Source organism: Agelaius phoeniceus, chromosome 29 (assembly GCF_051311805.1).
Source record: "Agelaius phoeniceus isolate bAgePho1 chromosome 29, bAgePho1.hap1, whole genome shotgun sequence".
NCBI classification, from domain to species: Eukaryota; Metazoa; Chordata; class Aves; order Passeriformes; family Icteridae; genus Agelaius; species Agelaius phoeniceus.
In genome coordinates this window covers 2,125,217-2,148,659 of record NC_135293.1, presented here as the reverse complement: position 1 = coordinate 2,148,659, position 23,443 = coordinate 2,125,217, and the positions used below count along the sequence as shown (strand labels likewise).

Below are 23,443 nucleotides of genomic sequence, written 5' to 3'. Positions count from 1 at the left end.
GGGATGAGGGGAGATGGAGGGAGGGCAAGGGGAGATGGAGGATGAGGGGAGATGGAGGGAGGGTGGGATATAGGGAGATGGAGGGAGGATGGGAGAGATGGAGAGATGGTGGGATGAGGGGAGATGAAGGGAGGGTGAAACGAGGGGAGATGGAGGGAGGATGGGAGAAATGGAGAGGGCAAGGGGAGATGGAGGGAGGATTGGATAGGGGGACATGAAGGGAGGGTGGGATAAGGGGACATGAAGGGAGGGTGGGATAAGGGGATATGGAGGACAGGGGAGCAGGAAGGAGGACGGAGAGACTGTAGGGAGGACAGAAAGGAGGAAGAAGGGTGATGAAGGGAGGATGGAGAGGCTGCAGAGAGGACAGAGGAGCCAGAGGAATGACAGGGACACTGGAGGGAGGAAGAGGGGTGCTGGAGGAAGGCCAGGGTCACGGCAGGGAGCTCGGGGCCGCTCCCCCGCAGGTACGCGGCTCTGACCGGCCACGCCCCGTTCGAGGCTCGCCACCGGCCGGAGCTGTTCCGGCGCATCCGCAGCGCTCGGTACCCGCTGCCCCCGGGGCTCTCCGGCCCTGCCCGCGCCCTCATCGCCCTCATGCTGCAGCCCGAGCCCGCGGCACGGCCCGGCCCGGCCCGGCTGCTGCTGCACCCCTTCCTCAGCCAGGTGCGGGGCTGGGCCGCGCCGGGGACACTGAGGGACACTGAGGGACACACGGGGGTCACCGCCTGTCGCTCCCCAGGGTTTCACACCCCGCACGCTGCCACCCCGCGCCTGCCACTCCGTGCCCATCTTCGTGGGACAGGAGCCCCTCTGCTGGATGCTGCAGGGGCTGCGGTGCTGGCGGGGGTGTGGCTGTGTCCCTGTCACCCCTCCCCAAAGGACCCGAGCCCGAAAATCCGCGGAGGAAAACCTTTATTAGTGCTGGGAACCGTCTAAAATCCAGTCATGGAAAACAAGCAGGGGGTGGGACGTGACCAGTACGAACGGCGCACACACACACGCACACACACACACACACACACACCAGTTTGCCCTTTAAAACTGTTAACAGGAAAAAAAAACAACCCCCGAAATCCAAACCTCCAAAATAAAAAGGAGCTCTCTCTTCCCTGCCAGCCTGGGATGGGGATGGGGATGGGGATGGGGAGGTGCAGCTCCATGTCCTGGTGCTGGGGCTGGAGAGGTGCCAGGTCACCCCCATGGGGCAGTGGGGACACTGGAGAGGGGACAGAGGGAGGAAAGTGCGTGGTTTCCCTGTTCAGCTTCACTTCTCTCTCCCTCTGAGAGAGGAGTCAGAGAAAACGCTGAAAAGCTCAGTAAAACAGGACACTAAAAACACCCAGGGGCGGCGCGGAGGCCGTGCCTAAAACACAGAGGGGAGGGGACAAGGACAAGATGCTCGAGGTGGCCCCAGCAAGCACCAAGGAGCCGCTTCCAGACCCGCCCAGGGGGCGTCACCGACCTTCCCGTGTCACCAGCGGGGCCTGGGGGACAGAGGTGACAGCAACGACTGTGTCTGCACTGGGGGGGAGCCTCGTCCCAGCGCCAGAGCCGCGCTGGTGACAAAGGACAGGGAACAGCCTGCAGTGCTGGGGTGGTGGCAGTGAGCTGGGGCACTCAGCTGTCACTCGTGTCCCCAAACTACGGCAGAGAGGCAGGGATGGATCCCACGGCCCTGAAATGGCCTCACACAATGCACCCGAGGCTGGAAGGGGTGGGACACAAATCCCAGCTCCCCCTGAAGCTCCTCAGCCCCCAAGGAAGCCGCCCCAGACAGGGGTCAGGACCCTTGTGCCACAACACCCTGTGCCACACAGGGTCCTGGGGCACACTGGGGACAGCCTGGGGCAGGTGGCACAGCCCGGGCTGGCTTGGGGCACGCTGGGGACAGCCTGGGGCAGGTGGCACAGCCCGGGCTGGCTTGGGGCACACTGGGGACAGCCTGGGGCAGGTGGCACAGCCCGGGCTGGCTTGGGGCACGCTGGGGACAGCCTGGGGCAGGGGGCACAGCCCGGGCTGGCTTGGGGCACGCTGGGGACAGCCTGGGGCAGGTGGCACAGCCCGGGCTGGCTTGGGGCACACACTGGGGACAGCCTGGGGCAGGTGGCACAGCCCGGGCTGGCCGCTGCCCCTCCCGTGGCCGGCAGCTCAAGGCCTGGCACAGAGCCCAGGGGATATTTTTATCCCGGCATTTGTGTTGTTTGAAGCTGTCAGCTCGGGTGTTTTCAGTCATAAACAAAACCCTGCCCTGTCCCAGGAGCTGACAGCAACAGCAACACCCTCAGCTGCCACAGCCTGAGCCCCTGGCTGGCCTGGGGTGGCCCCAGGATGACCCTGAGATGGCCCTGGGACACAGAGGCCACAGAGGTCCCCAAAGCTCCTGTTCTGGAACATCTGCACTGGCCACCTCTGTCCCCCTGCCAGGCAGGAAGGTCCCTGAGGGGTTCAGGGCAGGATGTTCCAGTTAATTCCCTGTGGGTTTTGAGCTCTGGGATCTCCCCATCTTTACTGCACAGCCAAGAGCTGCCCAAAGATGGGGAGAGCAGGACTGTCCCTGCCCTGGTGACAACTGTGTCACAAACCAAGCCAAGGTGGCAACAACAACAACAACGAGGCTTCTTAAAAGAGAAGGAATTTAAAAACAAAGATTCAAGTTTGGGAACTCCTCTCCCCCTCCTCCCTGGCTCCAAACGAGGCCAAAACTCACCCTTGTGCAGAAACCAGGTTCAAAGTTCAGCCAATTGGTGAGGGTGACCCACAACCCTGTGGTGACAAGGGCAGGTCACCTCTGTGTCACCACAGAGCCCCGTCCCAAAGCCCAGGAGGGGCTCAGAGGGGCAGCTCCAGGCAGGGGGTGTTTGGTGACAGGAACCAGGCGAGGGCAGGTGCGTGGGCAGGAGCTTCCCCCCCTGCCAGGGCCCAGCAGCACCTCTCAGGCTGAAGGCACCGAGCTGCTCTCCACCTTCAGTCCCTTGCTGGCCAGGAAGGCGTCCTGCTTGGGCTCCCTGCCCAGGAACCTCTTCAGCATGTCCGAAGCATCCACGGAGCCACCAGGATGAAGGATGCACTTCCTGTAATCCATGCCCACCTGTGGGCACACACACACACACACGCACACAGGGCAGGGCTGGCACACCCAGCCTGGCTCCCACAGCCTGGGCACACACACAGAGCCCTGCTCCTACCTTGCAGTTCATGATTCCCTCCTGCTTGAAGCGGGTGTGGAACATGTCCATGGAGAATACCTCGCTCCAGAGGTAGCCGTAGTACTGGGCATCATAGCCCCCAGCCAGGTGGCCAAAGGTGGCTGGCATGTTTGTACCTGAGGGGACAAAAGGGGTCAAAAAGGACCCCCCCATGGAAAAAAAAAACCCTCCAGTGCTGTCCCAGCTGTTCACACAAAACCCAGGGGACAAAGGGAGGAACTTTCCAGGCTTTTCCAGCCCTGCTTTTCCCAGAGCCAGCAGAAATTGTCCCTCACACGGGAGGAACTTGCTGAGCTGTTACAGGGCAAGAGGGACAGGAGGGTGGCACGGCGTACCTGGGGTGGCAGGGACACCCAGCACCTCTTCACAGAGCTGGGCAAACACCTCCACGGGGTCAGCCTTGGTCTGGGTGTGCAGTGCCTGGTCCACCTTGGCCAGGACGATCTGGCGCAGGTTGAAGAGCCCTGTTCCCAAAAGGAGGAGGAGGGAAACTGAGGCAGGAATGCTGCCTGCAGGAATGTCACTGAGGCTGGTGGCATCTCTGTCCCTTTCACATGCCACACGTATGGGCTCCTTCCCCCCATCCCCTCAAAACCCCCCAAGCACCATGGCGAGCAAGGAAAAGCCTTTTTTGTCCCCCAGCCAGGTCACTGAGTGTCCCCAGGGGACATCCAGTCCCTCCCACCTGTGTTTGCCTGCCGGGATTTAATGAGTTTCTCCAGCAGCTCATCGGGGATGGGGCTCCCTGTCTTGTAGTGCCTGGACATGCGCAGCAGAGGCTCCTTCTCCCACACCCAGTTCTCCAACATCTGCGACGGGGCCTCCACGAAGTCCCTCTCCACGTGTGTCCCGCTGAACATGGCAAACTCCGCCTGGGGGACACGGCCAGCTCAGAATTCCACGGGAAAACGGGATGGGGGGAAAAGCCCCAAGCTGTGCCAGCGCAGGGAGGCCTCACCTGAGAGCACAGCTGGTGCATGACGTGCCCAAATTCATGGAAATAGGTCTCCACCTCGTCGTGCTGCAGCAGGGAAGGGGCGTCCGGCGTGGGCTTGGTGAAATTGGCCACCATGGCGGCCACCGAGATTTGGCGGCTGGAGTCCGGCAAGAGGCAGCCGGGCTGGAGGCCAAAGCAGGCAGCATGGCCGTACTTCCCTTCCCTGGGGAGGGACAGGAGGCTCAGGGATCCTTCCAAAAGCCACACACAGCCACGGCCTCCCCCAGTGTGGTCCTCAGAGGAGCCCCAAGTGACCGCCCCTGCTGACCCCCTTGGTGACAGCCCAGCACACGGCGCTCTCTCCACTCCACACAGCTTTGGGAGCAGGAATCTCCTCCTCCTCCTCCTCCTCCTCCTCCTCAGGCTCTGCTCCTCCTGCTCCCACATTTCCCCTCTCCCCAGGTCTCACCGTGGGTACAGGTCCAGGTAGAACTTCCCGATGGTCTCCCCGGAGGACGCGTCCTTCACCGTGTAGAGCTGCACGTCCTCGTGCCACACCTGAGCCTTCTCCTCCAGGTGGAAGGTGAGGCCCAGCAGCTCCTGGTAGATGGCCAGGAGGCCCGTGGTGACCACCTGCATGGGGAAATACTCCTTGAGCAGGTTCTGGTCCACGCTGTACTTGGTCTCCTCCACCTGGTTCATGTAGTAGCGCATGTCCCAGGCGTTGATGCGGTTGTCAAACTCCAGCCCGCGCTTCTCGCACTCCTTCTTCTTCAGGTCCAGGATCACAGCCCGCTCCTTCTCCCCCAGGGGCTTCAGCTTCTGGGCCAGCTCATCTGGGGAAGGCAGGCAGGGCTGGGACCAGGGATCAGAGCAGCACAGCCTGCCCAGGATGTCCCTGCTCGGCCCCAGGACGTACCCAGGAACGTGGCCACCGTCCGGCTGCTCTTGGCCATGTTCATCTCCAGCACAAAGTCAGCGTGGGTGCTGAAGCCCAGCAGATTGGCCTTCTGAGCCCTCAGGTCCACCAGCTCCTTCAGGATCAGGCAGTTCTCCTGCAAGGCAGAGAGTAAAGTACACATGTGGTGTTGCTGTGGGTCCCCAGGACAAGGTGAGAGATGAGAATTTGATTCCAAGTTCTCAGAAGGCTGATTTATTATTATTTTTATTATATTATACTGTATTATGTTGTATTATATTGTATTACATTGGATTATATTGTAATATATTATATTGTATTGTAATACATTATATTGTATTGTATTATGTTGTATTATATTATGTTGTATTGTAATATATTATATTGTATCGTATTATATTATATTGTATTGTATTATATTATATTGTATTGCATTATATTATGTTGTATTATATTATATTATGTTGTATTATATTGTAATATATTGCATAATATTGTAATGTATTGTATTAATTCTATTTATTATATTGTATTGTAATGCATCGTATGGCATTATATTATAAAATCATATACTAAAACTATACTAAAGAAAGAGAAAGAATCTATCAGAAAGTTAGAAAAAAAATTATAATAAAACCCCGTGACAGACTCAGAGTCTGACACAGCTGGCTGTGATTGGTCATTAAATTAAAACAATTTACATGCTTAACAAACAATTCTCTAAATCACATTCTAAAGCAGCAAAACAGAGAAGCTGAAGCTTCCCAGGAGAAGAATTTTCATATTTTATGAAAAAACCCTGGCAAAGGGATTTTTTCATAAAATATCATAGTAACACCCACAGGGGAGAAGGGAAGCAGTGTGGAAAGAAACACAGATCATTCCCTGGGTGCCCTGGTCAGTCCCACCGACCTCTTTGCACCTGGAGTTGAACATTTCTTCCACCTTCCTCCTGGTCTCGGGCACGTAGCACTTCTTCAGCAGGGGGAAGTAGTGTGGGTACTTGAGGGTGACCTTCAGCTTCCCGTCCTCTGTCTTCTCCAGGGAGTTCAGGAAATCCTCAGGGAGCCCCCCTGGGAAAAGAGCAGGCAGGGGCTGAGCCCAGGACTCTGCAGGAATTCTCTGGGGTCACTCAGGGCCCCGCCAGCAGAGCATTCCATACCCAGCTCCTCCCTGGAGAAGGGCAGGAAGGTGGTGTCCTCGTTGAGGTTCTTGTTGAAGTCGATGCACAGCACGCTCAGCTTCTTCTTGATGGCTTTGATTTTCTTCAAAACGCAGAAAATCAGAGAGAAGTCAGAGCTGGGGGTTGGGGGCACTCAGGCTGTTCCCACCCTGCTGAGCTGCCCAGCACTGAGCCAGCCCAATTAATGATGGTGAACAATTAATGATGGTGAGCCAGCAGCCCAGAAAGGCTCCCTGGGGTTACACCTGGCAGGGCTCAGCCACCTCAGCAAGGTCCTGCCTGTTCCCTGCTGCCTCAGGAGCTGCAGGTGCTGCACTAACAACCTCCCCTCTCCTTATTTTCCCATTTTCTTCTGGTTTTAACCCAGTTTTGAGCTCCTCTGCTGGTGCATGGTAAGAGACGGAGGCCCCTGAGCAGCTCAGCCCGACTCCAGCCCTTGGCACGTGGGGATTTGGTGATAATTCCCCAATTTCACCTCCCCAGGAATTCCTCAACTCCCACTTTGTTAACATCACCCTTTAAACGGAAAGGAAAAAGGGGGGAGCTGGAGACACCACCCAAAATCACCTGAATTGGGGACAAAACCCAAACCTGAGCCTCACACCCTGCCCTGAGCCCTGCCACAGCAAGGGGGAATGGATTCAGACTGACAGGAATTAGGATTAGATGGGATATTAGGAAAAAATTCCTTCCTGTGAAGGTGCAGAGGCCCTGGCACAGATTTCCCAGAGGAGCTGTGGCTGCCCCTTCCCTGGAAGTGTCCAAGGCCAGCTTGGAGCAACCTGGGACAGTGGAAGATGGGCTTTAAGGTCCCTTCAGCCCAAACCATCCTGGGATTCTGTGCTCTCACCTCCTGTGTCTCCTCGGGGAGGTGGAGCCCATTCCTTTTCCCCAGCTTGATCAGCCTCTCCAGGTACCTCTTTGCCTCAGGCTTCAGGGAAGCACTCTCTGCTTTCTCCTGGAAAAGAACAAAAATCCCTCCTCCTCCTCAGGGAGCTGCAGGAAGCTGCTTCCCAGTGGGAGAGCCCCAGGGAAGGCTCTGACTTGGTGCAGAGGTTCCTGTGTCACCTCGGGGCAGGGGCTCCTCACAGATTGCTTTAAACACATCACCTCTGTGCCATGGCAGCATTTTGGGGGCCACTTTTGGGGGCATCACCACTGAGGTGGGTTGGATTTACCAACAAAGGGGAGATCAAGGCTCTGAGCGGGGGCAGAGCCCTCAATCCCAAATTCCCCATCCCTCACTGCACCCGGGCCACTCTGCCATGACCCCACCGCGCTCCCTCCCCGCCCCTGCATCCCTCCCACCTCAGCTCTGGGACCAAGGAAAAGGATTTGCTGGAATTCCAGGGGGTTCCAGCCGGCAAGGGGACAGACCTGGAGCCACACAATCCTCTGGTACACGTCCTGCCTCATGCTCATCTCCACATCAAACTCCGAGAGCTTCTTGTCGGCCTCGGTGCTGGCGGCGCGGATGGCCTTGCAGGGGGACACGTGCTGGGGGAAGTCCAGCATGTTCCTACGGACTGGGGGGACAAAAGGGGACAGGGATGATGGACCAACATCCCAGGGCACACCCACAGCCAGGCTGGCAGCCCCAGAGCCTTTCCCTCCCCTCACACACACACAGCAGGGGAGAGGTGGGATGAGGCTCCTGCGGCCTTTGGTCCTTTCCCTGCTGCCCAGCACATCCACCTGCTGGATTCCCACCAAAATCCTCCCAAAATCCACAGGAATTCTGTGCCTGTGAGCCCCCAACAGCTCTGACATCCCAGGAGGTTTGGGGAGTTCTGTGCAGGGCTTGATGCTCCTTTCCAGCTTGAGGAATTCCATCATTCCTGATGGCAGGGATGGCACATTCCCTGCTGCCCAGCACATCCACACGCTGGATTCCCACCAAAATCCTCCTTAAATCCAGGAGAATTCTGTGTCTGTGAGCCCCTAAAAGCTCTGCCCCAGCTGTGGCAGCACAGGAGATTTGGGGAGTTTTGTGCAGGGCTCAATGCTCCCTTTCCAACTCCAGAATTCCATCATTCCTGATGGCAGCAGCTCCTGCTCCCTTTGGTCCTTTCCCTGCTGCCCACCACATCCACACGCTGGATTCCCACCACAATCCTCCCAAAATCCACAGGAATTCTGTGGCAGCACAGGAGGTTTGGGGAGTCCTGTGCAGGGCTCGATGCTCCCTTTCCAGCTCCAGGAATTCCATGATTCCTGTTGGCAGCAGCATTCCCTGTCTCCTCTAAAGCTCAAAGCGGGACAATCCCCTCCTACAGACACTTCCCCAAAAGCCACCACGCCCCAGGTGTGCCCTGTCCTGATGCAATTCCATGGAGGAAAACAGGGAGAACATTCCCTGCTGCCATCCCTGCAGAAGCTCCAAGAACAGCACTCCAGGTGCTCTCCAGGCACCTGCATTCCCTCCCCAGGAGAAGCTGAACAGGCAGCTCAGCCAGGGAAGTGCTGACAGCCCTGCTGAGCTGAACATTCCTCCTGCTGAGCAAGAGGAATTATTTTTTTTTTCCCAATTATTTTAGGAAAAAAAGAACGGGGAGAGGAGGAAGATGAGGCTGCTCCCTGCCCCAGACAGGTGGGGCAGCTCAAGCACAGGCAGCAGCCCAGGTGTCACAAGGAGGGGCCACCTGAATTGTCAGCCTGCTGCAAATTAACCACCAAAACTGCACAGTTTTGGTGCCATCACGTTGTGGCACTCCCCCAAAAAATCCCAGTGGGATTCACTATCCCAAAAAATCCCAGCAGGATTGACTCTCCCAAAAAATCCCAGTGGGATTTATTCTCCCAAAAAATACCAGTGGGATTTATTCTCCCAAAAATCCCAGTGGGATTTATTCTCCCAAAAATCCCAGTGGGATTTATTCTCCCAAAAAATCCCAGCAGGATTTATTCTCCCAAAAAATCCCAGTGGGATTTACTATCCCCAAAAATACCAGCAGGATTTACTCTCCCAAAAATCCCAGCAGAATTTACTCTCCCAAAAATCCCAGCAGGATTTATTCTCCCAAAAAAATCCCAGCAGGATTTACTCTCCCAAAAATCCCAGTGGGATTTACTCTCCCAAAAAATCCCAGCAGGAAACAAGGCACATAGAGAGACATTTGCCCACTGCCCCAGGGAAAACTGAGGAAGGAGGTGAGAGTTTCTTGGATCTTTTCTGCTTCTGTTCCCACTGGTGGCACATGAAAGCCAGGACAGCCTTGGGGAATCAGCTGCTCCTGCTGCCAAAGGGCTGCCCTTGGGTTAATTTGCTTTTCCAAATCTGTTCTTTGTGCTGGTTCCTTGCTGTATAAACATTAACTGGGAATAAAACCAACATTCTGCTGGCAGCCACAGGGAGAGAAAAGCAGGTGACAGCACAGAGCTAAAAAAAAAATCCAAAAATCTTAATTATTGTGGGAGGGTTTGGAAGTGACCTCAAAGCTCAGCCCTGCTGTGGGCAGGGACATCTCCCACTGCCCCAGGGGGCTCCAACCTGGCCTTGGACCCTTCCAGGGGGCAGCCAGAGCTGCTCTGGGCAAGCTCAGAGCCTCCCACTATTGTAAAATCAGGCAACCCCCCTGACTGTATGATATCAGAAGGCTAATTAATAACTTTATTGTAATTATTTTATACTGTATTGCACTACTCTAAACTGAAACCGTACAAACACTCGAAATCTCGTGGCTGTCTCCTGTCAGGACACAGCTTGTAGAGACTGGTTAAGAAAACAAAACACTCACACTAGAATCAAATTCTTTCAGGTAAATAATTCAACACATTCCATGTGTTCCAAAACACAGGAGCAGCAAATAAGAATTGTTTTGATCTCTGTGCTTCTCCAGCTTCTCCCTCCAAGCTTGAGGAATTCCATGATTCCTGATGGCAGGGATGGCACATTCCCTGCTGCCCAGCACATCCACACGCTGGATTCCCACCAAAACCTCCTAAAATCCACAGGAATTCTGTGTCTGTGAGCCCCCAAAAGCTCTGCCCCAGCTGTGGCACCCCAGGAGGTTTGGGGAGTTTTGTGCAGAGCTCAATGCTCCCTTTCCAACTCCAGAATTCCATCATTCCTGATGGCAGCAGCTCCTGCTCCCTTTGGTCCTTTCCCTGCTGCCCACCACATCCACCTGCTGGATTCCCACCACAATCCTCCCAAAATCCACAGGAATTCTGTGGCAGCACAGGAGGTTTGGGGAGTCCTGTGCAGGGCTCAATGCTCCCTTCCAGCTTGAGGAATTCCATGATTCCTGATGGCAGCAGCGTTCCCTGTCTCCTTTAAAGCTCAAAGTGGGACAATCCCCTCCTACAGACGCTTCCCCAAAAGCCACCACACCCTGTCCTGATGCAATTCCATGGAGGAAAACAGGGAGAACATTCCCTGCTGCCATCCCCTGCAGAAGCTCCAAGAACAGCACTCCAGCAAAAACCTGAGAGAGAGAGAATCCTGTCTGTCTGTCCAGAGAATCTCAACGCCACATCCCGGGATCCATCCCATCCCTGCCAGCAGGAACAGCGTCCCCACCTGTGTATTCCACCTCCACGTCGGCCAAAGCCTTGAGCGTGTTCTCGTAGGAGACCTCGCCGCGCTCCTGGGCTCCCACGCGGTCGTACACGAGCTTGGTGCTCTCGGTCAGCTCGGCCGCCATGGCCTCGATCTGCTCGGCCGTCAGGTCCCAGCGCAGCTGGCTGGCCAAGGGACGCGGGGCCTGGCTGTCCACGACATTCCCTGCAGGCACAGAATTCCAGGGAGGGCCCCAGCGCCCGGGATTGGCGGTGGGATCATCTCCCGGGAGCTCCTCGCCCTCCCGGTGCTGAGAAATGCTTCACCGAAACCCGACCCCGTGCCCGGCCGGGTGTCCCTGCCAAGGCTGTCCCTGCTCGGGGACAAGGCCGAGCGGGGGACAGAGGTGACCTGGCGGCACAGGAGACCCCGGCCGGCTTGAGGGACCGCTCCCGGTCCGGTCCCGCCGCCGCCGCCCCATCGCTCTCCCCGGTGTCCCCGCGCCCCCCATCCCGCCGGTACCTGTCGGGGGGGCCATGTCGGCGGTGCCGGGGGTGCCGGGAAGCCCCGCGCTGCTATCGAGGCCGGGAGGAAACCGGGCCGGCCCCACGCACCGAGCATGTGCCCCGACCGGAGAGGCGGGCGGGAGAGCGGGGCATGCTGGGAGCCTGGAGGACCGGGCCGCTCCCGCCCGCACCGCACCGCACCGGGACCGGGCAGCGGGGGCGGCTCATCCCCGCCGCGACCCTCAGAACCGGCCGGGAGCGGCCCCGGGGCGGGCGCGGGGCGGGCGCGGAGCATCCCCGGGTCCCGCCCGCCCGTTTCCATGGCAACGCCCCCGCGCGTTGCCGTGACAACGCAGCATCTCTATGGTACCGGTGTGGGCGGGGCTTCCTCCATAGGCCACGCCCATTCTTTTGCTACTGGGAGGGGCGGGGCCGCAGCGGCGCCGGCGCGCGGAGGGCGCGGCGCATGCGCAGTGCGGGAGCGCGCCCGGCCCAGGCGAGTGTCCGGTGAGCGAGGGGGGACCGGGGGACACCGGGGCCGGGACGGGGGCATCGGGAGCGGCCCTCCTCCGGGACCCGTCCGCCTCCAGACCCGCTGGTGCCGGGCCGTGCTGCCCGCCGGCAGCCGCCGTTCTGCTCCGCCTGGGGGCAGCGGCACCGGGGGGTACCGGGTGCACCGGGGCCTGAGGGGGCGGGACCGGACGGGACGGGATGTACCGGGAGCGGGCTGTGCCCCGCGCTGGGACTTGTGTTTCTCCGGTGCTGCCGGTGCCAGCCCCGGGAGTCTCCCGTCCCGGTCCCGGTGAGGGCACCGGGTCCCGGCGGATTCCCCGGCCGGGAGTCCCCGGTTGCCTCCACCGGGGCAGGGTCCGGGCGATGCTCGCGGGGCTTTGGGGACACCGGGGAGCGGTGCCTTCCCCTCTCCGCCCGGTGGGTCCGGGGGCTGCCGGGGAACGGGAGCCAGGCGGGCGCGGTGCTGCTCCGGGGGCTCTGGGCGGACGGGACCGGCTCAGCTCCGGTGCACTCGCGTTAAACGGAGCTCGTGTCTCCGTTAAATGAGCCTGGCTGTGCTACAAACCCAATTAAAGTGCGGAGTTCTCCCTCGGGAGCTGCCCTGGGAATTCCCAGCCTCAGGTTGTGCTTACTGGGCTCTCTGTGCTTTGGGATTTCCCTCGCTGTGCCCTGCCAGGACAGGCTGGCACTGCCCGGGCTGCCAGGGGCTGCCGAACTCCTCCTTGGCTCTGCTTTGGGGCCACCAAAATCCTCCTGAATTCCTCCTGCTCTTGGCTCTGGTTTGGGGCCACCAAACTCCTTCTTGGCTCTGCTTTGGGGCCACCAAAATCCTCCTAAATTCCTCCTGCTCTTAGCTCTGGTTTGAGGCTACCAAATTCCTCCTGATCCTGGCTCTGATTTGGGGCTGCCAAATTCCTCCTTGGCTCTGGTTTGGGGCCACCAAATTTCTCCTAAATTCCTCCTGCTCTTAGCTCTGGCTTGGGGCTGCCAAATTCCTCCTTGGCTCTGGTTTGGGGCCACCAGATTCCTCCTGCTCCTGGCTCTGGTTTGGGGCCACCAAATTCCTCCTAAATTCCTCCTGCTTCTGGCTCTGGTTTGGAGCCACCAAATTCCTCCTGCTCCTGGCCCTGGTTTCAGGAGCAAGCCATGCTCAGGGAGCAGAAAATTGGGAATTTTTCCTGGTGAGTTCAGGGGATTTCACCCCTTGCAGCACCTCTGGGTGCTTCCCTTGGCGGGGTTGTACCAGGCAGAGGGTGAATCCACGCCTGGAGAATTCCTAAAGAAAACAAAGAATGTTCTGGAGTTCTTACCCAGCCCTGACCAAACTCCAAATCCATCCTGACCTCCTCAACACCTCCCTGAGGGGCAGCAGCAGCAAAATCCTTTTCCCTTTTGTGTTTCAATCCACGGTTTGTGTCTCTGCAGGATTTTTTGGGAAGCCAGGAGCGGTGGAGCCCAGCATGGCAGACCAGAAGCGTCTGGCCTTCTCCATCATCCAGTTCCTGCACACCCAGCTCCAGAACGGGAGCATGTCTCCAGATGCTCAGGAGAGTTTGGAAGGTGGGCTGGATCTACCTCTGTCAGGCCAAAATTTGGGAGAATTTCACCGTTTTTTCCCTCTTTTCTACCCCTGCCTTGGCTGGGCTGCTCCCGGTGCCGAACCTCGCTGGAATTTTGCAGTTGATTTTTCCTTTTGGGATTTATCCAGGGATGCTGGTGGCTTGTGTGGCTTCTGATCTCTGCCAAGAGCAGCTTAGCTGGAGGCAGGGATGTACCTGGGCTCAGAAGCCTCCCTGATCCCTGCTTGGAGACTCAGAGGGTTCATCCAGGCCAAGCTGGGAGCGCTCTGTGGGGTGGGAGGTGGGAATTCCCTGGCTCCAGGGAAACTTTCTGTGCTCCTGGAGTTGTTCCTCCTCTTTTTCTCCCCAAAATGTCATCCCTCAAGGTTTTTCCAGGCCTTTCCAAAGGGCAGGGATCTTTAAAGGTCTCCTTAAGGAGCTTAAGGTTTAGCCCTTGGTTTGTGGGTTTGTCGTGGTGAAAGGAGCGTGGCTGTGGGGTGGGGGGACATTGCTGGGAGATGGGACTGGGAATGGGATATTTTGGGATGAAAAATGTGGCAGGAGGGCTCTGGGAGGCTCTGATTATCCCTGGGAGCAGCTTCCCAAGCCTGAGGAGGGAGGAGGTGGCTCAGGGTTCCCAGAGCAAGGGGAATGTTTGGGTCTCTCCTTGGGATTCTGGGCCATTCCCACATTCCCAGCTGTGGGAATGCTGCTGCAGCCCCAGCCTGATTCACTTCCAAGCCCAGGAATCCCTCAGGGAGTGGCAACTGGGACTGGCTCCATCCAGGAGATCCAGAGGGAGGCTTTGCCCAGCTCTGAGTTTTGGCAAAATTTGAAAATACAGCCCAAAAATCCCATCTGGTGTGGGGGAAATATTGGGTTTTTTTCCTGTTTTTTTTGAGAGATGAGGGAGAGGGATGAACATTTATTAATTCATGACCTGACTCTCCTTATCCAGTGGCCATCCAGTGCCTGGAAACAGCATTTGGGGTCTCCATGGAAGACCAAAGCCTGGCTGTGTCCCAGACCCTCCCCGAAATATTTGAAGCCGTGGCAGGGAAGGTGAGTGAGAGCCCTGGGATGTTCCCTTTTCCCTGAGTTCTGCTGGATTTTCCAGGAGGCTGCTGCTGCTCCCCTTAGGGAGTGTGGGAGGGGAACGTTTTGGGCTGGAAAAATTTGTGGGAATTGTGGGAATGCTCAGCTCAGCTTCTGCCTCTCCTTGGAAGGAGCTGGAACACTCCAGAACGAACTCGGAGCCCGTCACCCCCTCAGAAGATGACGTGGCTGAAGCTGAAAGACTCAAGACTGAAGGTACCAACCCCTGGAGCTGCTGGATCATGAGGGTTTGGTGCTAATTGGGAGGGCATCTCAATTCCCTGGCACCTGGAATTGGAGGAAAAAAAAGGGAATGTTTTCTATTTCTGCCTCTTGCTCTGCCTGGGCTGCAGGAGCCTGGGGAGGTTTGGCTGCCAGGAATGTTGGATCAGTGGGATTTTTATCCCAAAAATCCTGTGGGGTGTGGAGCAGAGCATCCATCCTTCCTGCTCTGTGCATGGCTTTTTCCTGGGAAAAATGGGATGGGTGTGGGTGCAGCATTTCCCCCCTGAGCCAGCACCTGGGGTGGTTTTTGGGATCAGGAATGGGGGAATTTCCAACATTGCCCCGCTGCTGGCCCTGCCCCACACTGACAAACCTCTCCCCTGTGCTATTTCCATGGATCCAGACATTTGCTTTGGTTTATCCCAGGTTTTTTTCCCATCTTTTCTCCACCTTCCTTTCAGGAAATGACCAAATGAAGGCAGAAAACTTCGAGGCTGCCGTGTCTTTTTATGGAAAAGCCATCGAGTTAAACCCAGCCAACGCCGTTTATTTCTGCAACAGGTACTGAGCAGCTCCTCCCTGCTGGCACCCCAGGCTCCAGAATGCCCAAAAATCCCAATTTTTCAAACCATCCTGTGGAGTTTTGGAGCAGTTCCTCGCTTGCTGTGGGATTGTGCCGTGCTTTTGGTGTCTCCTGGGATCTCTGGGTGGGATGTGGGTGTGGAAATGACCTTTATCAGGCACTGGAGGGGTGAGGGATGCCAGGGAATGGGGTCTGATTCCATTCACAGTGGGATGTGCTGGGAATTCAGGATGGAATGAGGAGCTGGAGGCTCCTCATGGAGAGTTAAGGGAGTTGTGTGTGCAGAATTGGCCATGGAAGAGGGGGAGGTTTTTGTGTTTCTCTGCAATTCCTGGATAAAACAGATTGTGAACTTGAATTTGATGGAATTCCCTGGTTGTGCTGGGAACTCAGACCCACCCCTGAAATGTAAACCCCCTCCCTCCAAATTGCTATAAATTTTAAATTAAGGGGCTCTCAGGCAAAAAATATGGGAGCAGGACTAACAGTTCTTTAATAGGGAAGAAAATAAAAAGATAAAATAAACAATGCAGTGAACTGAAACAGCACTGAGAGAGTCAGAACCCAGCCTGACACCCTGTGGGTCAGGGTGGTGGCAGCAGAACCATTGGAATTGTGGCTCAGCCCTCCTGCAGTGCCAGGGGTGGTTCTGCTGGAGCAGGGATCCTGTAGGAAAGAGTGGAATCTTCCTCTGAAGATCCAGGGCAAGAGGCAGCTGCTGTTCCTCTGGGAAATCCAGTGCAGAAGCTGTGCTGGTGTTCCAGAATCTCCAGATTATATCCGGGTAGGAAGACTTGAAATCTCAGATTCTATCCAGATAGGAATGTTTGAAATCTCAGATTGTTTCCAGGTAGGAATGTTTGAAATCTTAGATTCTATCCAGGTAGGAATGTTTGAAATCTCAGATTCTGTCCAGATAGGAATGTTTGAAATCTCAGATTCTGTCCAGATAGGAATGTTTGAAATCTCAGATTCTATCCAGAAAGGAATGTTTGAAATCTCAGGCTATATCCAGGTAGGAATGCTTGAAATCTCAGATTCTGTCCAGGTAGGAATGTTTGAAATCTCAGATTGTATCCAGATAGGAATGTTTGAAATCTCAGATTGTTTCCAGGTAGGAATGTTTGAAGTCTCAGATTCTATCCAGGTAGGAATGCTTGAAATCTCAGATTCTATCCAGATAGGAATGTTTGAAATCTTAGATTCTATCCAGGCAGGAATGTTTGAAATCTCAGGCTGTATCCAGGTAGGAATGTTTGAAATCTCAGGCTGTATCCAGGCAGGAATGTTTGAAATCTCAGATTGTATCTAGATAGGAATGTTTGAAATCTCAGATTCTATCCAGGCAGGAATGCTTGGCTCCTCCCTCTGGGCTCACATTCCCAATGGGATGCTGCAGTTCTTACCAGCCGTGCAGGGACATTCAGTGGCCTCTTATCAGCAGATTTCTCCCCTGTTGTGGAAGAGATAAGGAAAACTGCCCACTTAGCAGAAGCCAGCTGCCATCCAGATGGCAAAACAGAATCCACTTTGCTTGGCAATGCAGGGGGTTCTGCTTTTCCCATTTTTCCAGAGCTGCTGCCTACAGCAAACTGGGGAATTACGCGGGAGCCGTGCGGGACTGCGAGCGCGCCATCGGCATCGACCCCAGCTACAGCAAAGCCTACGGCAGGATGGGGTGAGCAGCACCCTCCTGGGGAAATTCCCACCTTTCCTTGGGAATTCTGCAGCCCTGAAAACCCCCAGAACAGGGATTTTATCAGTTTGTTCCACCATGAAAAATTCCTGCTATTTCAGCTTTTTACAGTGGAGAAAAAATTCACATTTCTCAATTCTAAGAAAGTTGGTGGGGACAACAATTGGATTAAAAAAGGTGGAAAAAAAAACCCTTCTGTGACTTTGAATTTTCTTTTCTTCCCCAGCTTGGCCCTGTCCAGCTTAAACAAACACACAGAAGCTGTTGTTTACTACAAAAAAGCTCTGGAGTTGGATCCGGACAACGAAACGTACAAATCCAACCTCAAAATAGCTGAACAGAAAATGAAGGAGACTCCCAGTCCAGTAAGTTGTGGAATTTGGGGATTTATTGAGGTTAAAAGAGCAGGAGCAGCATTTTGCAACAACAATGGGAATGGGGAATGGGGTTTTGGAATGGGAATGGGGAATGAGGAATGAGCAGTAGGGATGGGGATTGGGGAATGTGGAATGAGGAATGGGGTTTGGGAATGAGGAATGGGAAATGGGGTTTTGGAATAGGAATGGGGAATGAGGGATGGGAATGGGGAATGAGGGATGGGGATGGGGATTGGGGAATGGGGAATGAGGGGTGGGAATGGGGAATGAGGGGTGGGAATGGGGAATGAGGGATGGGAATGGGGAATGAGGGATGGGAATGGGGAATGAGGGATGGGAATGGGGAATGGGGATGGGAATGGGAATGAGGGATGGGAATGGGGAATGAGGGATGGGAATGGGGAATGGGGATGGGAATGGGAATGAGGGATGGGAATGGGGAATGAGGGATGGGAATGGGGAATGAGGGATGGGAATGGGGAATGGGGATGGGAATGGGAATGGGGAATGAGGGATGGGAATGGGGAATGAGCAATGGGGATGGGGAATGAGGGATGGGAATGGGGAATGAGGGATGGGAATGAGCAATGACAGCAGCTCTGGTTTCTCTCTTCCAGACCAGCGGCCCCGGAGGGTTCGACTTGGCCGGATTGCTGAACAACCCCGGCTTCATGAGCATGGTGATTGCAGATCCTGGGATTCCCTGGGGTGGAGCCTCCCTGGGGGCTCTGGTGTCCCCTCACATGGAATTCCCTGGGATGGAACCTCCCTGGTGCCTCCTCACATGGAATTCCCTGGGGTGGAACCTCCCTGGTGTCTCCTCACATGGGATTCCTCAGCATGGAGCCCCTCTGGAAGCTTTCCCCGCTCCCTGGGGTTGTGTGAAAGCTGCTGCTGCTCCCTTCAGCTCAGGCAGAGCTGGGAATTTCTCCTCAGGCTTTTCCCAGGCTGTGGCAGGGCCTGCTCTGCTCTGGGCTTGGCCATTGCTCTTTTTTTTTTTTTGCCATTTTTGCCCTTTTCCTGGATTCCCAAGGATTCCCAAACATTCCCACCTTCCCTTTGGGGTTGATCTGACCCTGTTGATCCCTGCTGCCTCACCTGGGTGTTGTTTTTATTCCCCACAGGCCTCAAACCTCATGAACAACCCCCAAGTACAACAGCTGTGAGTTGGATCCCACTTTTATTTATTCCCTCTTGGAATTCTGGGTTTATTCCCTCTTGGAATTCTGGGTTTGGCCATTCCCACTGGGAGCAGGAGGGAATTTGGGCCAGGAATGTGGAGGAGGTTCAGAACCAGCCCAGTTCCATGAGCTGTGGGGGTTTGGATGCTCTGGGAGGTGCTGGGAAAGGGCTTGAAATAAAATTATTCCCAAAGGAGGTGGGATGGGATGGATCGTGGCCCTGGAATTGGCTCTGCTGCAGTTTTATGGGATTTCAGGATTTCCCAGCTTGGTTAAAATGGGAATATTCCCATTCCTGGATGGTTGTGAGGAGCAGTTCCCAATATTTGAAGAAAATGGATAAATTCCTGAATCCATTCCTGAGCACCCCTGTGGAGCGTGGCAGGAGGGAGAGACCCTCTGGAGCCCCCAAATCCTTGGATTTTTGGAATGAGATCACTCAGCTCCCTTTGGTTTCTCCCTGCTCCTGGTGCCTTTGGGAATTCCCACCTGGATCCAGCCCTGGAGGGAATCCAGGGAATCCTGTCCTGGATGCAGAGCAGGGCTGCAATTCCATAAATCCAGGAATATCAACATTATTTTAATAATTTTATTAATTGTTCAGCTAAATTAGTTATTTCCACCCGACTCAGGAAAAGGTGCTGCAGGGAATTCTGAGATCCCCAGGATGGGAAGTTGCTCCCAGCAGTCCCCAGGTGATTTTTGGGGATCTTCTCCCAGTTCTGACCCTTTTTTCCCCTTCCCAGAATGTCGGGGATGATCTCGGGAGGCCACAACGCCATGGGAGCGACCGGGAGCAGCCCCTCCACCAACGACCTGGCCAGCCTGATCCAGGCGTGAGTGGGGACACTGGGGACACCTGGGGACAGGGCTGGGAATGGCTGGGGACACCTGGGGACAGGGCTGGGGGAGATAGGACTGGGGACAGGGCTGGGGGATAGGATTGGGGACAGGTCAGGGGATGGCTGGGGACAGGGCTGGGGGATAGGATTGGGGACAGGGCTGGGGACAGGGCTGGGAATGGCTGGGGACAGCTGGGGACAGGGCTGGGGGATAGGATTGGGGACAGGGCTGGGGACACCTGGAGACACCTGGGGACAGGGCTGGGGGATAGGATTGGGGACAGGGCTGGGAATGGCCTGGGGACAGGACTGGGGATGGGCTGGGGGACAGGGCTGGGGACAGGGCTGGGGGGATAGGGTTGGGGACAGGGCTGGGGACACCTGGGGACAGGGCTGGGGGATAGGATTGGGGACAGGGCTGGGGACACCTGGGGACAGGGCTGGGGGATAGGATTGGGGACAGGGCTGGCAACAGCTTGAGGACAAGGCTGGGAATGGCTGGGGACAGGGCTGGGGACAAGACTGGGGATGGGCTGGGGACAGGGCTGGGGGACAGCTGGAGGAAATGGCTGGGGACAGCTTGGGGACAGAACTGGGCTGGGACTGGGGACAGGATTGGGGATAGGCTCAGGACAGGGCTGGGGACAGGGCTGGGGACAATCGAGGGGGACAATCCTGGGGACAGGGCTGGGAATGTCCCAGGGTGTTGCCTGTATCCCTGCTGTCCCCTGTGTGTCCCTGATGTCCCCTGTGTGTCTCCAATGTCCCCCATGTGTCCCTGATGTCCCCGTGTGTCCCTGATGTCCCCGTGTGTCCCTGCTGTCCCCCGTGTGTCCCTGCTGTCCCTTGTGTGTCCCTGCTGTCCCTGTGTGTCCCTGATGTCCCCATGTGTCCCTGCTGTCCCTTGTGTGTCCCTGCTGTCCCCTGTGTGTCCCTGATGTCCCTGTGTGTCCCTGATGTCCCCAGGGGCCAGCAGTTTGCCCAGCAGATGCAGCAGCAGAACCCTGAGCTCATTGAGCAGCTGCGCAGCCAAATCCGCAGCCGGACCCCGAGCGCCAGCAACGAGGAGCAGCAGGAGTGAGGTGGGGCATTGATTATTGATTGGTTATTGGTTATTGATTGAATACAGGAATTGATAACTCAGGAGTGAGGTGGGGCATTGATTATTGATTGGTTATTGGTTATTGATTGAATACAGGAATTGATAACTCAGGAGTGAGGTGGGGCATTGATTATTGATTGGTTATTGGTTATTGATTGAATACAGGAATTGATAACTCAGGAGTGAGGTGGGGCATTGATTATTGATTGGTTATTGGTTATTGATTGAATACAGGAATTGATAACTCAGGTGGGGCATTGATTATTGATTGGTTATTGGTTATTGATTGAATACAGGAATTGATAACTCAGGAGTGAGGTGGGGCATTGATTATTGATTGGTTATTGGTTATTGATTGAATACAGGAATTGATAACTCAGGAGTGAGGTGGGGCATTGATTATTGATTGGTTATTGGTTATTGATTGAATACAGGAATTGATAACTCAGGAGTGAGGTAGGGCAGGAGCAGGGCCATTGATTATTGATTGATTCAGTACAGGAATTGGTAATTCCAGTTGGAGTCAGTCAGCAGTGAATTGGGCAGGATCAATCATTGATTATTGATTGATTGAGTACAGGAATTGATAACTCCAGTTCTAATCAATCAGGAGTGAGGTGGGGCAGGATTAATGGCTATTGATTATTGATTGATTGATTGATTGATTCAATACAGGAATTAATAACTCCATTTCTAATCAATCAGGAGTGAGGCAGGGCAGGATCAGTGCCATTGATTATTGATTGATTGATCAACTCAATACAGGAATTGATAGTGTCAGTTTGAGTCAAATGAAGTTTTAAATTTCTATTCTAAATTCTCGAAATTTTAAATTGAAATGTTTTAAATAAAGTAAAATTAATATTTAGATCAAAATTTAAAATAAATTAAAATGTGCGGATGGAAAAGAATGAAAAAATTAAATTAAAATTAATTAAATTAAAATTAAAAGAATTGAAATAAGAATAAAATTATTTTAATTAAAATAATGAAAGCAATTTAAATTGTTATTTTTATTTGAATTTAAAAATTGTTATTTTTATTTAAATTTGAATTTTAAATTGTTCTTTTTATTTAAATTTGAATTTAAAATAATGAAAAGAAGTTAAAATAAATTGAAATAAAATTTTAAATAAATGAAACAATAAAAATTAAATAATAATTAATAAAATAATTATAAAAATATATAATTTTATAGGTTAATGTGTTAGTATTATAATAGTAATAATTAAATCATAGTAAAATTAATAAAACAAAAATGTGATTGAACTAAAATAAATTTAAAATAAATTTGATTGAAATAAAATTAGGTTATAATTTGAAATTAAATAAAAATAAAATGAAAATAAATTGAAATAAAATAAGTTGAAAATAGATGGAAATATAATAAAATAAAATAAAATAAATTAATTAAAATAAAACCAATAGAAATAAATAATCCAGAGTAATCTGATGAAATTCCCTTTTCCCCAAGTGAATTCCCTGTTTTCCCTCTCTCTGCAGCCCCTGGAAATTCCAGAATTTGCTTTTCCAGCTGGGAGCCACCTCCGTGTTGCCAATTCTTGACTTGGAAGTGTCCAAGAGGGGGAAAAAACCTGAAACTCCAACGGATAAAAACCACAAAAATTCCCAAATCTTCCCGTGCCCTGCATGTCCCTGAGAATCCCCATTTCCCTCCCTTTTTTCCCCTTTTTCCCCCTTTTTCCAGGTTTATTTTTTGGGGTTTTTTTTCCTGGCAGCCCCAGCAGAACTGAACTCAGAATTCTGCTGGGAATTCCCAAATCCCTGCAGGATTTGCTGCCTGGGGGGGGTTTATTCCCAATTTTTTGTTGTTTTTTGGAGCATTTCCAAGCGAATTCTTCTTTTTTTGCCCCAATTTTCCCCTCGGGAGCCACTTCCAAGAAGTGTTTGAGTCCCTGCTCGTCCCCACCCTGGAATTCCTGGGATTTTCCATCTCTGGGAATGAGAATTTTGCTCCAAATCTGGGATTTTTTGGGAATTTTGCTGCTTCCCCCTCTCCAGCATCCACAGGGGAGTCAGGACTGAACCTCCCCCAGGCATTTTTGGGGTTTTTGCCATCCCAAAAAATCCTGGAAAATCCCATTTGAGTGTTCAGCAAACTCTGGCAAAATGGGGATTTCTCCCATGGAATGTGAGCAGGGAGGGAGTGAAGGTGTTTTTAGTGTGTTTTAAAGGAGTTTTTTCCGAATTATTTTGATTTTTTTTTTTTTTTAATTGCATGTCAGTGATCAGCCTGGCTGGGCTGGGGGTGAAGGGAATCCAAAATCCCCCTTTGGATCCAAAATCCAGGATTTGGGCAGGGAGAAGCTCCTGGAGCCACCTCAAATCCCAGCTGGGGGGAAACCAGAGGGGAATTTTTTAAAAATCCAAAATGGATTTAAATCCAATTTTTGGCTCTTGGGGGATGAGGAGCCCCTCTGGAACGTTGGGGAGACGGAAAAAATCATGGAAAAAAAGTGATTTTTTTTGGTCGAGGCTCCGTGGAATTCATGTGGTTCGTGTCACTCGTGAGGAATAAAAACCATTTGGACACTTTGGTTGTTATCCCTGCGTGCTCAGGTGATTTTCCAGAACCTTCTGTGGGCTCAGGGTCTGTTTGGGGCACATTTTATTCCCATTTTCCCCAATTTTTTTTGTCCTTCCCAACGGGAATTCTCCTCCTGCACGTTTCCTACAGCACAAAAATAAGAAAACTTTTCTTTTTCCCTCCATTTCTCCTTCCCTAAATTGCTTTTAATTTCTCTCCACCTGCTTTTTTGTAGCCCCACCAAAGGAATTTCAGGCTGGAAAGGAAAATATTCTGGAATTATCCAAAAATGTGGAAACCATGGCGCCATTTTCCCGCTGTTTTCGGCACATTTTGTGCTGTTCCCTTTCCCTCACCCTCCTGGCTCTTTCCTGACCCGTTTTTTTAATATTTTTTTGTATTTTTTCCTCCTCTCTGAGTTGGGATTTTCCAGCCCTGAATTCCAGGTGAGATTTTCCAGGGAATTC

General features: G+C 53.5%; 2 protein-coding genes across 3 annotated transcripts; one reads left to right on the top strand and one right to left on the bottom strand.

Moving 5' to 3' along the window:
* Positions 1 to 898: 898 nt before the first annotated feature.
* THOP1 (thimet oligopeptidase 1) lies at positions 899 to 11,552 on the bottom strand. The gene is made up of 13 exons (XM_054650418.2): positions 11,272 to 11,552; positions 10,771 to 10,974; positions 7,626 to 7,774; positions 7,099 to 7,206; positions 6,228 to 6,330; positions 5,978 to 6,138; positions 5,066 to 5,201; positions 4,616 to 4,982; positions 4,168 to 4,369; positions 3,895 to 4,081; positions 3,545 to 3,673; positions 3,189 to 3,325; positions 899 to 3,091 (listed from the first exon to the last, which is right to left on the bottom strand). Exons 1-13 carry the CDS (start codon positions 11,285 to 11,287, stop codon positions 2,936 to 2,938), a joined length of 2,055 nt encoding a protein of 684 aa, XP_054506393.2. The 5' UTR covers positions 11,288 to 11,552; the 3' UTR covers positions 899 to 2,935.
* Positions 11,553 to 11,624: 72 nt separating this feature from the next.
* SGTA (small glutamine rich tetratricopeptide repeat co-chaperone alpha) lies at positions 11,625 to 22,993 on the top strand. Of its 2 annotated transcripts, none has more exons than XM_077191472.1 (12): positions 11,625 to 11,762; positions 13,194 to 13,328; positions 14,286 to 14,389; positions 14,554 to 14,638; positions 15,109 to 15,208; positions 16,804 to 16,908; positions 17,153 to 17,291; positions 17,921 to 17,983; positions 18,428 to 18,465; positions 19,231 to 19,320; positions 20,293 to 20,408; positions 21,932 to 22,993. In XM_077191472.1, the coding sequence occupies exons 2-11, from the start codon at positions 13,229 to 13,231 to the stop codon at positions 20,405 to 20,407; spliced, it is 939 nt and encodes a 312-aa protein (XP_077047587.1). In that variant the 5' UTR covers positions 11,625 to 11,762; positions 13,194 to 13,228; the 3' UTR covers position 20,408; positions 21,932 to 22,993. The 2 variants fall into 2 exon arrangements, with proteins under 2 accessions (XP_077047587.1, XP_077047588.1); XM_077191473.1 differs by having other exon boundaries at positions 11,730 to 11,751.
* The last annotated feature ends 450 nt before the right edge of the window (positions 22,994 to 23,443 follow it).